This window comes from Nicotiana tomentosiformis, chromosome 12, assembly GCF_000390325.3.
Source record: "Nicotiana tomentosiformis chromosome 12, ASM39032v3, whole genome shotgun sequence".
Lineage (NCBI taxonomy): Eukaryota > Viridiplantae > Streptophyta > Magnoliopsida > Solanales > Solanaceae > Nicotiana > Nicotiana tomentosiformis.
In genome coordinates this window covers 73586103-73599569 of record NC_090823.1, presented here as the reverse complement: position 1 = coordinate 73599569, position 13467 = coordinate 73586103, and the positions used below count along the sequence as shown (strand labels likewise).

At 40.6% G+C, this 13467-nt stretch overlaps 1 protein-coding gene across 1 annotated transcript; it reads right to left on the bottom strand.

The window, feature by feature from the left end:
* Nucleotides 1-2386: 2386 nt before the first annotated feature.
* LOC138902867 (uncharacterized) lies at nucleotides 2387-5117 on the bottom strand. The gene is made up of 3 exons (XM_070190768.1): nucleotides 5022-5117; nucleotides 2600-2734; nucleotides 2387-2539 (listed from the first exon to the last, which is right to left on the bottom strand). Exons 1-3 carry the CDS (start codon nucleotides 5115-5117, stop codon nucleotides 2387-2389), a joined length of 384 nt encoding a protein of 127 aa, XP_070046869.1.
* Nucleotides 5118-13467: the final 8350 nt, after the last annotated feature.

The window sequence follows — 13467 nt, the reverse complement described above, 5'->3', positions numbered from 1 at the left end:
TATCGAATTAAAATGATAAAATACACGAACCGTTAGATCCCTAGATTTTGACAGTTGAGATGAGTCTTATGGGGTATTAAAAATTAAAGGGAAAACGTGGATAAAGTGAGAGTCGTTGATCTGCATAATGGATGATTTGGATTTGTTGTGTTTCTTTTGTGAGGGATAGAAACGGGTGATGTGGCGCATCGCTATTGGCTCACAAGGAGTGGCATGGATTGCCAACTTGGAATGAGATGGGTCTTTTGATTGGATCAGATCCAGATTGGGCTTGGTATTTGGGCTGGAATTTATTTTTAAAATGGCCATCTTGTGTTTAATTAAGGAATTGCAATTGTAGCCTTTTCATTTTTAACCGCATTAAAATTAATTTAAATAAACTTAACAATTTCAATAAAATGTGATAAAATTATAATTACTATATATGTTACTAATTATTTTAATTAATTATCTATAAATAATGCAAATTTTGAATTATAGTGCTAATTTCAAAATATTAACATAGTAACCTAATTCAATAGAAATTGAGTAATTTTGTCAAATTAAGTATAACACCTATGTAATGTATATACAAAAGTTATTTTAATAATATTAAATACATTTATAATTACGTAATATTAGTACTACGCGATTAATTTTGCAACTTAATACTTAATTAATTTATGAAAATAGATATTCATTAATAGAAAATATTTTTAAAATATTTATTGTAAATTATTAAGTATGAATAAATTAATTTTAAAAGGGAGGGTCAAAATTGGCCGTCAAGAAAGGCCATGAAACGGTGTCCTCGGGCCATGGGGATGGTGCTTTTGGACCATGATGCATTTGAATAATGATGTACAACTTTGAGATCCTTATGCCATGGAATGTTGTCCTTTGGCTATGAATATGATGCTTTCGGACTATGATTCCTTCAGATAATGTGGTAAATTTTCAGCCCACGAAATGCAAGGAGCTGGAGATATTTGACTATTCGACAAAGGAGATAGGCAGTGCTTAGCCATATGCAAATGACGAAGGCAGGGTTTATCCTTATGCAAGAATGGAGAAAGGTAGTGCTTAGCCTTGTGTGAGTAGGGGAGCCATGCGTGGCCTGATGCAATAGTCAAGGCAATTCTTAGCCCTATGCAAGTATGGAAACAAAGCTTAGCCTCATGAAAGTATGAGGGAAGTACTTAGCCCTATGCAAATTATTAGGGCGGTGCTTGGCCCTATGCAAGGAATGAGGGTAGTGCTTAGCCCTATACATGTAATGAGGGAAGTGCTTAGCCCTATACAGAGGAAGGCAATGCTTATCCTTATGCAATTATAGAGGTAGAGCTTAGCCTCATGCAAGTACAAGGGCAGTGGTTAGCCTTATGCAAATAATGAGGGCAGTGCTTAGCCCTATGCGGAGGAAGGCAATGCTTAGCCTTATGCAATGATAGAGATAAAGCATAGCCTCATGCAAGTATGAGGGCAGTGCTTAGCCCTATGCAAATAATGATGTCAATGCTTAGCCCTGGGTAGGTAATGAGGGCAGTGCTTAGCCCTATGTAGAGGAAGGAAATGCTTAGCCTTATACGATGATAGAGATAGAGCTTAGCCTCATGTAAGTATGAGGGTAGTGCTTAGCCCTATGCAAGTAGAAGGGTCGTTCTTGAGCCTAATGCAGATGCAGGAAATGTCGAGCATTGTAATGATGGAGGTAGAGCTTAGCCTCAAGCAAATACGAGAAAGAAAAGCAATTCTTAGCTCGATACATTTAGTCTTGGTAGCATCTATCTCTGTGAAGTTAGCGGTCTCGTTGTATATCCTTTGTGAATGGTGTTGCACATGTTATTCTTACATTCAAAGAAAAATTGTAAGTCGGGGAAGGTTGTTTGTGCTTTTTATTCCTTGTTTCGTCCTTGCTTCTGACTTTCTTTTCTTAGATTGATATGTCTATGCTTTGAGCTAGCCTGAGTGTTATTTGGCCATTACAAAAATTGAGTTTTGAACGTATGCATTTTGTAATTGGTTAGTCATAAAGAGTGCATTTATTAAAATATGTGATAATGCATAAGATAGGTTTGTAGAATCCTAAACTGTGACATATTTTGAGATATTGCAACATCCTTGTCCTGTGTAGGATCACGAGGAACCCCTAAGAATTTGAATTCTGCCCCAGTTCTGATGAATCGGCCCCTGATATTTTTCTTGATAATCCTCTTCCAGTGACTCCTAGTGCAACAATATCAAATTTGATAAAACTTAAATTTTCCCACTCCTTTGATCATGGAGGGAAATGGGACTTTTATTATAATATGACCGAACCCACAGGGCTGCCAATGTATCCCCTCTTAAACGGGAATCAAGTCAAGCGTAGTTCATGTTACATCAAGAAGAAAGTGCGAATACAATCTTAGACATAATATCTTTTGATGGCATCTAAATTGATAGGTTTTGGCCATATCTCTCCATCTATTTCTGCTAGTATGAGTGCTCCTCCTGCCAGCACTCGGTGAACCATGTAAGGACCTTGCCGGTTTGGTGAGAATTTTCCCTTTCCTTCATCCTGATGCGGGAAGATTCACTTCAGAACCAGTTTCCCCAGTGTGAACTATCTTGATCTAACCTTCTTATTGAAAGCCCTTGCTATTCTGTTCTGGTAAAGTTGGCCGTGACACAATGCATTCTTTCTTTTCCCATCGATGAGAGCCAACTGATCATATCGACTATATACCCATCCTGCATCACAAAGCTCAGCTTCCTGTATGAATCACAGGGAAGGAATTTCTACCACGGTGGGTATAACAGCTTCAGTACCATACACCAATAGATAGGGAGTTGACCCAGTTGATATTTAGACCGTAGTGCAGTATCAGAGCAAAGCAACTGGTAACTTCTTATTCCACTAATTGTAGTTGTCTATCATCTTCATTAGTATTTTCTTAATATTCTTGTTGGTGGCTTCTACGGCTCCATTCATCTGTGGTCTGTATATGGTGGAATTGCAATGCTTGATTTTGAATGTTTCGCACATGGCTTGCATCAGATCACTGTAGAGGTTGCCGACATTATCAGTGATAATTGACTTGGGCACCCCGAATTGGCAGATAGTACGATCTCGAACAAAATCTGCCAAAACCTTCTTTTTCACGGCTTTGTGGGAGGTGGCGTCGACCCGTTTGGTGAAGTAATAAATGGCTACTGGTATGAATCTGTGTCAGTTCAATTGGGCCAATGACATCTACACTTTAAGCGAGAAAAGGCCAAGGCGAGCTCGTCACATTAAGTTCATTGGGTGGAAACCGTATCATTTCAGCATGCACCTAACACTGGTGACATTTCTGCACATACTTGATGCAGTCAGTTTCCATAGTCATCCAGAAGTATCCCGCCTTGAATTTCTTCTTGGTTAAAGTGAACCCGTTCATATGGGGTCAATATATCCCGCCATGTATATATTCAATCAATCTAGATGCTTCTTTGGCAACCACACATCTTAACAACCCGAGAACAGGAGTCCTTCTGTATAGAATTTTTCCACTCCAAAAGAAATGATTATCTAGTCTCCGTAATGTAAACTTTTGATTATGCGTGGAATTTTTCGGGTATCCTCCCTTTTCCAAATACTCCCTGATATCATGAAAACGTGGCTTCCCATAAAATTCCTCTTCAACATGGGCACAATAGGCGGGCTGCTTATGGATCGCCATCGGGATGTGGTCAATATAATTCTTATTTGGATGTTGTATCATGGAAGACAACGTGGTCAGTGCATCTGCGAACCCATTCTGAATCCGGGGAACGTGTTTGAATCTTATCTTTGCAAATCTCGTGACCAATCATTGTACTTAATGCAAGTATGGTAGTATCTTGGTATTCTTGGTGGCTCATCCTCCGAGTACCTGATGTATCAACATTTATGAATCTCCGATCACCAATTATTCTTGGATTTTCATTTCAATGGCCAACCTATGTCCTAGAATGCAAGCCTCATATTCTGCCATATTGTTGGTGCATGGGAATCTAAGTTTGGCAGATACCGGATAGTGTTAGTCGATTTCAAATAGCTTTGATGCCTACCCCACTAAAATTTTCAACCCCGTCGAAGAACAATCTCCAACCATCATAAGCATCGGTAATATCCTCCACTACGAATGATACCTCCCCATCGAGAAAATACGTCTTCAGTGGTTAATATTCTCTACCCACAGGATTCTCGGCCAGGTAATCGGCCAATGCTTGTCTCTTGACTACCTTTTGGGTCACATTAATGATGTCGCATTTACCTAAAAGTATTTTCCACTTTTCCAACTTGCCGGTAGGCATAGGTTTTTGAAAATTATATTCTAAGGGGTCCATTCTTGATATGAGGTATGTAGTGTATGAGTAGAAATAGTGTCCCAGCTTCTGGGCTATCTATGTTAGGGCGCAGTAAGTACGCTCTAATAAATAATACCGACCTTTATAGGGTGTGAACTTCTTACTCAAGTAGTATATGGCTTGCTCTTTCCTTCCGGGCTCTAGTGTGACTAACACAACAGGCTTGGATAAGTACTTCTTGATTTTATCGAAATCCTTTTGACATTCCTCGGTCCAGCTCGTTGCAACATCTTTTCGCAACATTTTGAAAATTGGTTCACATACTACCATGGATTGTGCTATGAAATGGCCGATGTAGTTGAGACGCCATACGAAGCTCATAGCATCTTTCTTTTTCTTAGGTGGTGGTAGATCTTGGATAGCCTTAATCTTTGACGAGTCTAGCTCAATTCCTTAACGGCTGATGATGAAACCTAGTAGCTTCCCAGCAGGGACACTAAAAGCACATTTTGCGAGGTTCAACCTCAAATTGTATCTCCGCAGGCGGTGGAAGAAATTTCTCAAATCTGCTATGTGATCTAGACTCTTCTTGTAATTGATGATGACATCATTAACATAAACTTCAATCTCCTTATGGATCATATCATGAAAAAGGGTGGTCATGTCCCTCATGTATGTAGCTCTATCTTTCTTTAAACCGAACGACATCATCTTATAGCAATACATACCTCATGGTGTAACGAAGTCCGTTTTCTCTGTGTCTCTTTCATCCATCCAGATCTGGTGATATCCAGCAAAACAATCAACAAAGGACTGGAGGTCATGCTTGGCGCAATTGTCGATCAAGATATGTATGATTGGGAATGGAAATAATCCTTGAAACTTGCTCGGTTCAAAACTATAAAGTCAACACAAACCTTGACCTTTCCATCTTTCTTTGGCACGGGTGCGATATTGGATAACCATGTCGGATACTCGACCACTCAGACAACCTTGCCGTTGTTCTGCTTGGTAACCTTTTCTTTTATTTTCAAACTCATGTATGGCTTGAATTTCCTTAGTTTTTGCATCACCGGTGGACACATTGGGTTGGTAGTAGCTTATGGGCTATTATGTATGTTCTCAACCCTGTCATGTCATCATAGGACCAGGCAAAGATATCCTCATATTATTTCAAAAATCTAATGTACTCTTCTTCGTCGGATGATGATAGGTCGATACTAATGAGAGTCTCTTTGACTGTTTCGGAATCTCCCAAATTAACTGTCTCAGTTTCCTCTAAATTCAACTTGTGTAAATCCTCTACTTCCTTGATGACTTCCTCGGGTATTACATCATTCTCCCATTCATTTGAATCATTCCATCATATTGCGTTGCCTCATTATATATCACAGTTGTAGATTCAACAGGATAGGAAATAGTTTTGTTGAAAACAATGCCAAGATAATAATATAAGTAAATAAAAAGAAATAATGCATTAATTTAAAACTTTAAATGTGTCAAAGAAAACATGACTTGATGCATCGAATATTTATTTCAAAACAATAATACTGAATGTCTTAAATTCTAAATAACAATTTTAAAATTATGCTAGTCTGTCAAAGCTACCCAGGTGCTCGACGAGCCCGGGATGGTGTAGAAATCCAATTCCCTGGAACAGTTCCATCTCCTACCATCTTGATGGTGAGATCCTCCACCTCCTCTCCCAAAATCTCGTTGCAATCTATGTCTTCTTTAGTCAGGAACAAACATCCTATGACAGCTAGAATCTCTTCTTCTTTGGTTCCTCAGATAACTTCGGCCTTGTAGAATGTCTGGTACAACGATAGTATGGGTTTAAGCAATAGATACTAGAAATTGTTCCATGGAAGCAACAATTCCTGATATTCCTGCACGGGGTATTCATACCCAAGACCAAAGGTGGTATTCTGGGTCAGTGATCGTATTGGCTCTATTATCCCCTAAAGCTTAGGGCCAAGACCTCGGCCTGGCTCGTACTCTAGCCAAAGCAACATGCTCAACACTTTGTCACTCCACCATCGTCCTTTCTCAACTATGTTCACCCATTCAATTCTTTGGAATGTCTACATTCCTAGCTTCCTTTTGCCTTTAACTGCTAGTATAGTGTGTCTAGTTTAAACAGGATTGTTGTCATCTCCATGAACGACCACCTCCTGGTGATTCTACTTGAATTGATGTAGAGTATAAATAACAGCCCCGGCCATGTGCATCCACGGTAATCCCAATAGAAGGTTGTAAGTGGTAGAGATGTCTATTACCTGAAACTCGACATCGAACGCAGTTGGGCCTATATTCAAACTCTAATCAATTTCTCCAATTGTAACTCTCTATGACCAGTCAAATGCTTTCATATTCATGCTTCCTTGCCATATTTTAGGTATACCTATAGCCAGCCTCCTCAAAGTGGTCAGAAGGCATATATTCAGACTCGAACCTCCATTGATCAAGACCCAAGCGATGAATTTATTTTCATATTGCACAGTACTATGCAATGCCCGATTATGACTCAAACCTTCCGGTGGTAACTAATCTTCATAGAAACTAATCTTGTGTGTTTTCAGTATTTGTCCCACAATGTTTGCCATTACTCCACTTGTGATGCCAATAACATAGGCATCACTCAACACCTTCATCAAGGAATTTTTTGTGCGCGTCAGAATTCTATAGTAGTGACATGATGGATATATGTGCGGGAGTTTTGTCAAGCGATCAACAACAGAATATTCCTTAGCTAGTACTTTCCTCCACAAATCATCAGTACATGTTTCTGTAACGGGTGGTTTTGATGCAGTTTCCTTACTTGACTGTCCTTGGGCAAGATTCTCCAATGTGTACACTCTTTATGTTCTAGTTATTCCTTGAGCGGCACCAGCTTTCGTCATGGCCTTTCCCTTTCTTCTTGCTTCAGCCACATAGTCCCATGGAACAGCATTAGATTGATAATCCGGTGATGTAGCTGCCATCATAGTGAATGGTGCCCTAGGTATAGCCACTTTGACTTCAAACCGTACCTTGGCCTGCACCACAACTGGTGAGGGCATAACAGGGGATGCCACAACAGTGTCTCCCCCTCGAATAAGACCAATGGATCCTTCCTTGTCCCATTCCTCATCAGTCTCAGTCATGCTTACTCCCTCACCCCTAGGGTCGGGAAGGGGGTTGTCGGGGACATTAGGTGTAGATTCCTTCAACTGTATTACTTTAGTATCAATCAGCGTTTGAGCCTTATCCTTCAACATGCGACGTTCCTCAATGGCGTGCACTTTCATGCTAGAGTTATAGGCATAGGATTTGTTGGGGCTGATCCACTAAGCTGAATTTTGGGTTGCAGCTGTGGAGAAAGGGTTGATGTAACCGGGGGGTTTCATTCTCTCATACAATTGGGATATTTGTTCAGCGAGAGGGGTGTATTGATTGGGAGGTCTGCGGTCAAAGTTGGCTTAGGGTTTAGGGTAGTTCTATCGTTCAAGCGGGGGTGAGTGGTAGTATGTTGGTTGGGTATTATAGGTATGGTACGTGGTAGAAGGATAATGGTATTTTGGGGATGAGGGATGATATACTGGTGGGGGTGTTTGCTAGGTGAGTAGAGATTTTGGCCCTTGGGCTACCATCATGCACCCACTTGCTTCTTCTTCGAGATTCCTCCAGACTATAAAGCTTTATTAGTAGCCCACAGAGCTTCGAAATTGGTGACCATGCCACTCTTGATACCTTCTTCAATTCTTTCCCCTAGCTTAATGATGTTAGAGAATTTGTGGTTTTCTATGAGCATCAACCTTTTACAGTATTGTGGGTCCTCAGTTCGCACGAAGAACTTATTCATATGTTCTTCCTCTAGTGGTGGCCTTTCCTTAGCGGCTTCAGATCTCCAACGGGTAGCATACTCACGAAAGGTTTCCATGGATTTCTTCTTGAGATTTTGAATGTAGAACATATCTAGTGCATTCTCCATGTTGAACCTAAACTTGTCCATAAAATCTAACACCATATTCACCCAACTGGACCATTTCTTCAAGTTTTGACTGATTTACCATGACAAGGCGTCTCCTGTAAGGCTTCACATAAATAACTTCATTCAAATTTGCTCATTTTTACCCATGCCTACGAGCTTGTAATAATAAGTTCTCAAGTGTTCTTTGGGATCATCAGTACCATCAAACATATCAAACTTCAAAGTTTTGTAATCCTCGGTAAATTCTACATCGGTTGAATGCATAAATCTTCGTAGCTCAATCCTTCAATATCGTTTCCTCCTTCGACACTCTGGACCCTTCCAGATTGCTTCTTCAACTCTTTGGCCATGTTCTTAATTATCAGGTCCTTTTAAGTGGATTTGGGTGTGTATAGAGTTTGTTGGGGTGTATATTGTAATGTTTCCACGTATATGGGTTTGATTTGGTGGGTGCCGGGGACTTGGGGGTATGGATGATCATTTATATATGCTTGTGGTGGATCATGGGTAGGTTGCGGTGTATTTTGAGGAGAGGGGTAGGTAGCGGTTTGTGGGTATTGCGTTGTATTATGGTGGTGTTTATGTGGAACCTGAAGTGGTGAAGGGTTCGAGTTTTATGGAAGTGTGGAGTTGTGGTACTGCTGAGTGATAGGGAAATTTTGTAGAGCTTGAGGTTGTGGATTCTAGGCTTGTGGAGAATTTTGAGTTTTGGTATTTTGATGGTTGATATCAAGGACGTTTAGGGTGACGGAAAGGTTGGCGAGGTTACGGACCTGCTCTAACTTTCCTTGTAATTCTTCAATCTTTTTTTCCAAATACAAAACCAGCTCGTGCTGCCCTAGTGTGCTTCTCTTGTTTGAGGTTTCTACATTCTCTGTGAAAGGAGCGTTGTCTTTCCCATTTTCACTCAAGTTATCCATTTTTCATTTACCTTTGCTTTTGATTTTGCTGTGAGGGGGAGGAGGGAGGGAAGGGAGAGGACCTCTAGATCTTGTATGGTATGTTGATGTTGTCAGAGTGAACGAACCAACCTTTGTGAATGGGAATAATCAAAAAGGAAGAAAAATAAAAGGTAGCCAGGCCAGTAAGGTAAAAATGAAAAGAGCCTTGTGGTATTTAAAGATATACCACATAAAGCATTCAATAACCCGCATACTAATTTGGGGACTTCGTTGTGCCCGAGGTAGGCCTAAGTGACAAGTAAACTTGGCAAAATTTGTTTCAACATTGTCTCATTCCATTAGTGTGAAATAAATCAAATCCTTCTATTACTAAATTGAAATAGAATCACTAGTATTATTACATCAATTCTAAAACAAAATCTAATGCTAAAAAAATAATCATTTTAAAGTCTCATTTCATATATGAAATTTCCTATTCTACTTGGTCCCATATGGCCCTCCTCCATGTCTTGTCTTCTTTGCTCCTTCGATCATGTTCCTGAGGTCGAACATGTCAATCATTAGGAAAGCCATAGCCAGTTTTTCACCTTCATCGTATCACATACCCTGGCAGTCCTAGAATCTCTTGCTCATATTCAACTCTAACTCCATCAATCCCTGCTCCACATTTTCCAACCTTTCTGTCGCTTTGTTTTCTATCTGTCTCCATTTTCTTATAGCTTCCATGTTTGTCTTGTGTTGCTCCATATGCTTGGCTTCGGATCCGAAGGCCCTCACCTGCGCTTCGGTCTCTTCATTTATGATCTTTCCTTTAGTAATAGTACATGTATCCGTCATGATACCTATCGGGCTTTATGGTATCTTCTTCCATACTGATATTCTGATTCCACATATGTTTGGCTTCAAACTTGAAGGGTATGATGTCCCCCTTAAAATTTGTCTTGTATTGTGTCATGTTGGATACTTGTAGTATAACTTACTTTCTTCCATCTTGCGTCATTACTCTTATCGGAGCATAGGGTAAATACCTTGCAAACCTATCAACAACAGTTGAGTAGCCTTCTTGGATCGGATTATGAACTCTTTGCTTGGAAACCACTCGAACATCTACCGTACCCTTTTCTCGGTCAAATTGCAGAAGAGGTGCACCCATACTTTTGCATCTGTAGGCCTTGCGAATCTTTTAGGAGCAAAGGCCATCTTCTTTGGGTGGTGGCTAGCAATATAGTCATTTACCGGCCTGCGAAGAAATGCTTGGCGGTAGTCACCTCTCTGGAGGTGCTCTATCAACCATATTTGCAACAGAAGGTTGCTCTTTTTAAAGTAACCTGCCCCATGCTTGCATCGGTCTAGAGCTTAGTATAATTCTTCCAATATGATAGGGACAATAGTATAGGTCTGTCCCTCAATTCCCTCCATCATGGTTACGGCTACCATGGCCAGTCGGGTATGGATTATTCCTCCTTGCATCAAGAAGATCAGCAACCCCAAGAAACATATAATGAAAGCATAAACCCTACGATGAATCAACCCAATGGAAATGATGGCCAATTCTTCATGAAACAACTGATTTGATTTTCTATGTCCATAATGTTCATACAGAAAATCAAAATAAATGTAGGACTTCTTCAAACAGCATATTCATCGTTCTTCTTGATCCCAAAACTTTTCAAAAATCGCAGGGCGTTCAGTTTTCAGGTACCAACAGACCAAGACTATCCCAAGGGATTCTAGCAAAAGCTCTAATTTCCTCTAATAGTAGGGTCATCTCCAAGTTTCTGAATCAAAATACGACTATTTTCTCGTCCCATAACATAATAGCAGCCTCAATTAGCTCTCTGCATGGCTTAACGTCCATCAAGGATGGCAAGTTGCCCAATATCCTTCTTACATGATTCCTATCATACTGAGGGAGATTGTTGCACCGATCGATCAACTTGTATGGAATGCTTTGGACCATGCCGAACTTAGGGATGGTGTGCTTCATTTTTAGAATTAAAGAAAAGAGTTAGCCCTACCCCCTTCTGATTTGATTAATTAAGCGATAATAGTCAACATGCTGGCACATTTCTCCAAGTAATGCACATAGTATGAATGTATCCTTTGGGATTGGAGAGATCCCTTTGGACTTTGGACAAGGTTTATCCAAACGGATTTAATACACCACGGGTATTTAATTCATCCTAGGTTTAATATGATGCATGCAAAGTTTCAATCAGAGTAGGCTTCTAAGGGTCTAAGCAGTACTCTCAAGCAAACAACTAAAAGATTTCCAAAACTTGGTTGTAAACTGAGCACCTCTGTCTGATATAATGGAAATCGGAACCCCATGAAGTTGAACTATTTCCTTAATATACAACATAGCAAAATCTTCAGCCAAGAAAGTAGTCTTTACTGGTAGGAAATAAGCTTACTTGGTGAGTCGATCCACGATGAACCATATGGAATCAGATCCTTGGCATGATCGTGGTAGTCCGGTAACGAAATCAATATTGCTTACTTCCCATTTCCAAGTTGGAATTTCCATGTTTTGCCACAACCATCCCGGTTTCTGATGTTCAACCTTAACTTGTTGGCAATTTGGACACTGAGTGATGTATCCAGTAATGTCCCTCTTCAGGCTGTTCCGCTATTATAGTTGTCGAAGATTGTGGTACATCTTGGTTGACCACGGATGAACAGAATGTCGGGAATGATGAATCTTTGCCATAATCTTCTCTCGGAGTCCTCCAACATCAGGTATAGATACCGGATCCTTGTATCTAAGGACCCCATCCTCAGATAACTCGAACACTTGCTTCTTTTGAAAGGGGATTATTCCTCTTATCTTCACCAAGGGTGGATCATCAATCTGCCGTGCTTTTACTTCAGCTACTAACGAGGACTCAGTAGTATTCCGAACTGTGACTCCTCCTCTGTCGGTATCAAGTAATCGTACACATAGGTTTGCCAACCACTACAAGTCTTTAGTCATCTTCAACTTCTGCTCCTCCACATGCCGTAAACTGCCTATAGACTTCCGACTTAGTGCATCAGCCACCATGTTTGCCTTCCCGGGTTGATATAAAATATCCATATCATAGTCCTTCAACAATTCGAGCCACCTTCGTTGCCTCAAATTCAACTCTTGTTGCTTTAATTTGTACTGCAATCTCTTATGATCAGGGAATATGTCGATCAGAACTCCGTGTAGATAGTGACGCCATATCTTTAGGGCAAGAACAACGGTTGCTAGCTCCAGATCATTGGGTCGGGTAATTCTGCTCATGCTTTCTCCGCTGCCTTGAAGCATAGGCAATGACCTTACCATGTTGCATCAGTACGCTACCCAATCCCACTCTACAGGAATCACAATATATTACATAGCCTTCAGGTCCTTCAGGAAGAGCTTGAACTGGTGCCATGGTTAACCTATCCTTTAACTCCTGGAAGCTCTTCTCTAACCATTGGTCCACTAGAATTTTGCTGCCTTATGCGTCAACTTTGTTAATGGAGTAGCTATAGATGAGAACGTTTCCACCAACATCGATAGTAATCGGCCAAGCCCAAGAAGCTGCGTACCTTTTTTGACCGTCAACTTTGATTCCTTCTCCTGATATTATATGGCCAAGAAAGGCCACCGAGCCTAGCCATAACTCGCACTTGGAAACTTTTGCATACAGCTTGTGATCCCGAAGGGTGCATAGAACCGTTTGCAAATGCTCTGTGTGCTCTCCCTCCTTTCGAGAGTACACCAAAATATCATCAACAAACACAATCACAAAGATTTCCAAGAACAACCTGAATACTCGATTCATCAGATCCATTAAGGTTGTTGGTGCATTGGTTAAGCCAAAAGACATAACAAGAAATTCGTAATGGCCATATCTGGTATGAAAGGCTATCTTTGGAATATCTTCCTCTTGGATCCTTAATTGATGATATCAAGATATGAGGTCTATCTTTGAAAAGTACTTAGCACCTTGTGATTGATCAAACAAATCGTCGATCCTTGGAAGCGGATACTTGTTCTTGATGGTCACCCTATTCAGCTTTCGATAATCTATGCACATCCTTAACAAACCATCTTTCTTTCGAACAAATAGAACCGGGGCTCCCCACGGGGAAGTAATGGGTCGGATAAAACCCTTATCAAGTAGATCCTTCGGCTGGTCTTTTAGTTCCTTCAACTCGACATGACCCATCTTGTATAGGGGAACTGATATCGACTGTGTGTTAGGTGGTACATCGATGGCAAACTCAATATCCCTCTTCTCCGGTGGAATACCTGGGAGCTCATCAGGGAACACATAGGGAAAT

Bases quoted from the DNA above. Each gene is read 5' to 3' on its own strand.
- LOC138902867 (XM_070190768.1), bottom strand. From the start codon at position 5,117: ATGACCTCCAGTCCTTTGTTGATTGTTTTGCTGGATATCACCAGATCT. The intron at 2,735-5,021 runs GTATGTATTGCT...TGATTCATACAG, and splicing joins GGACTTCGTTACACCATGAG to GAAGCTGAGCTTTGTGATGC. The intron at 2,540-2,599 runs GTTAGATCAAGA...TTCCCGCATCAG, and splicing joins CAAGGGCTTTCAATAAGAAG to GATGAAGGAAAGGGAAAATT.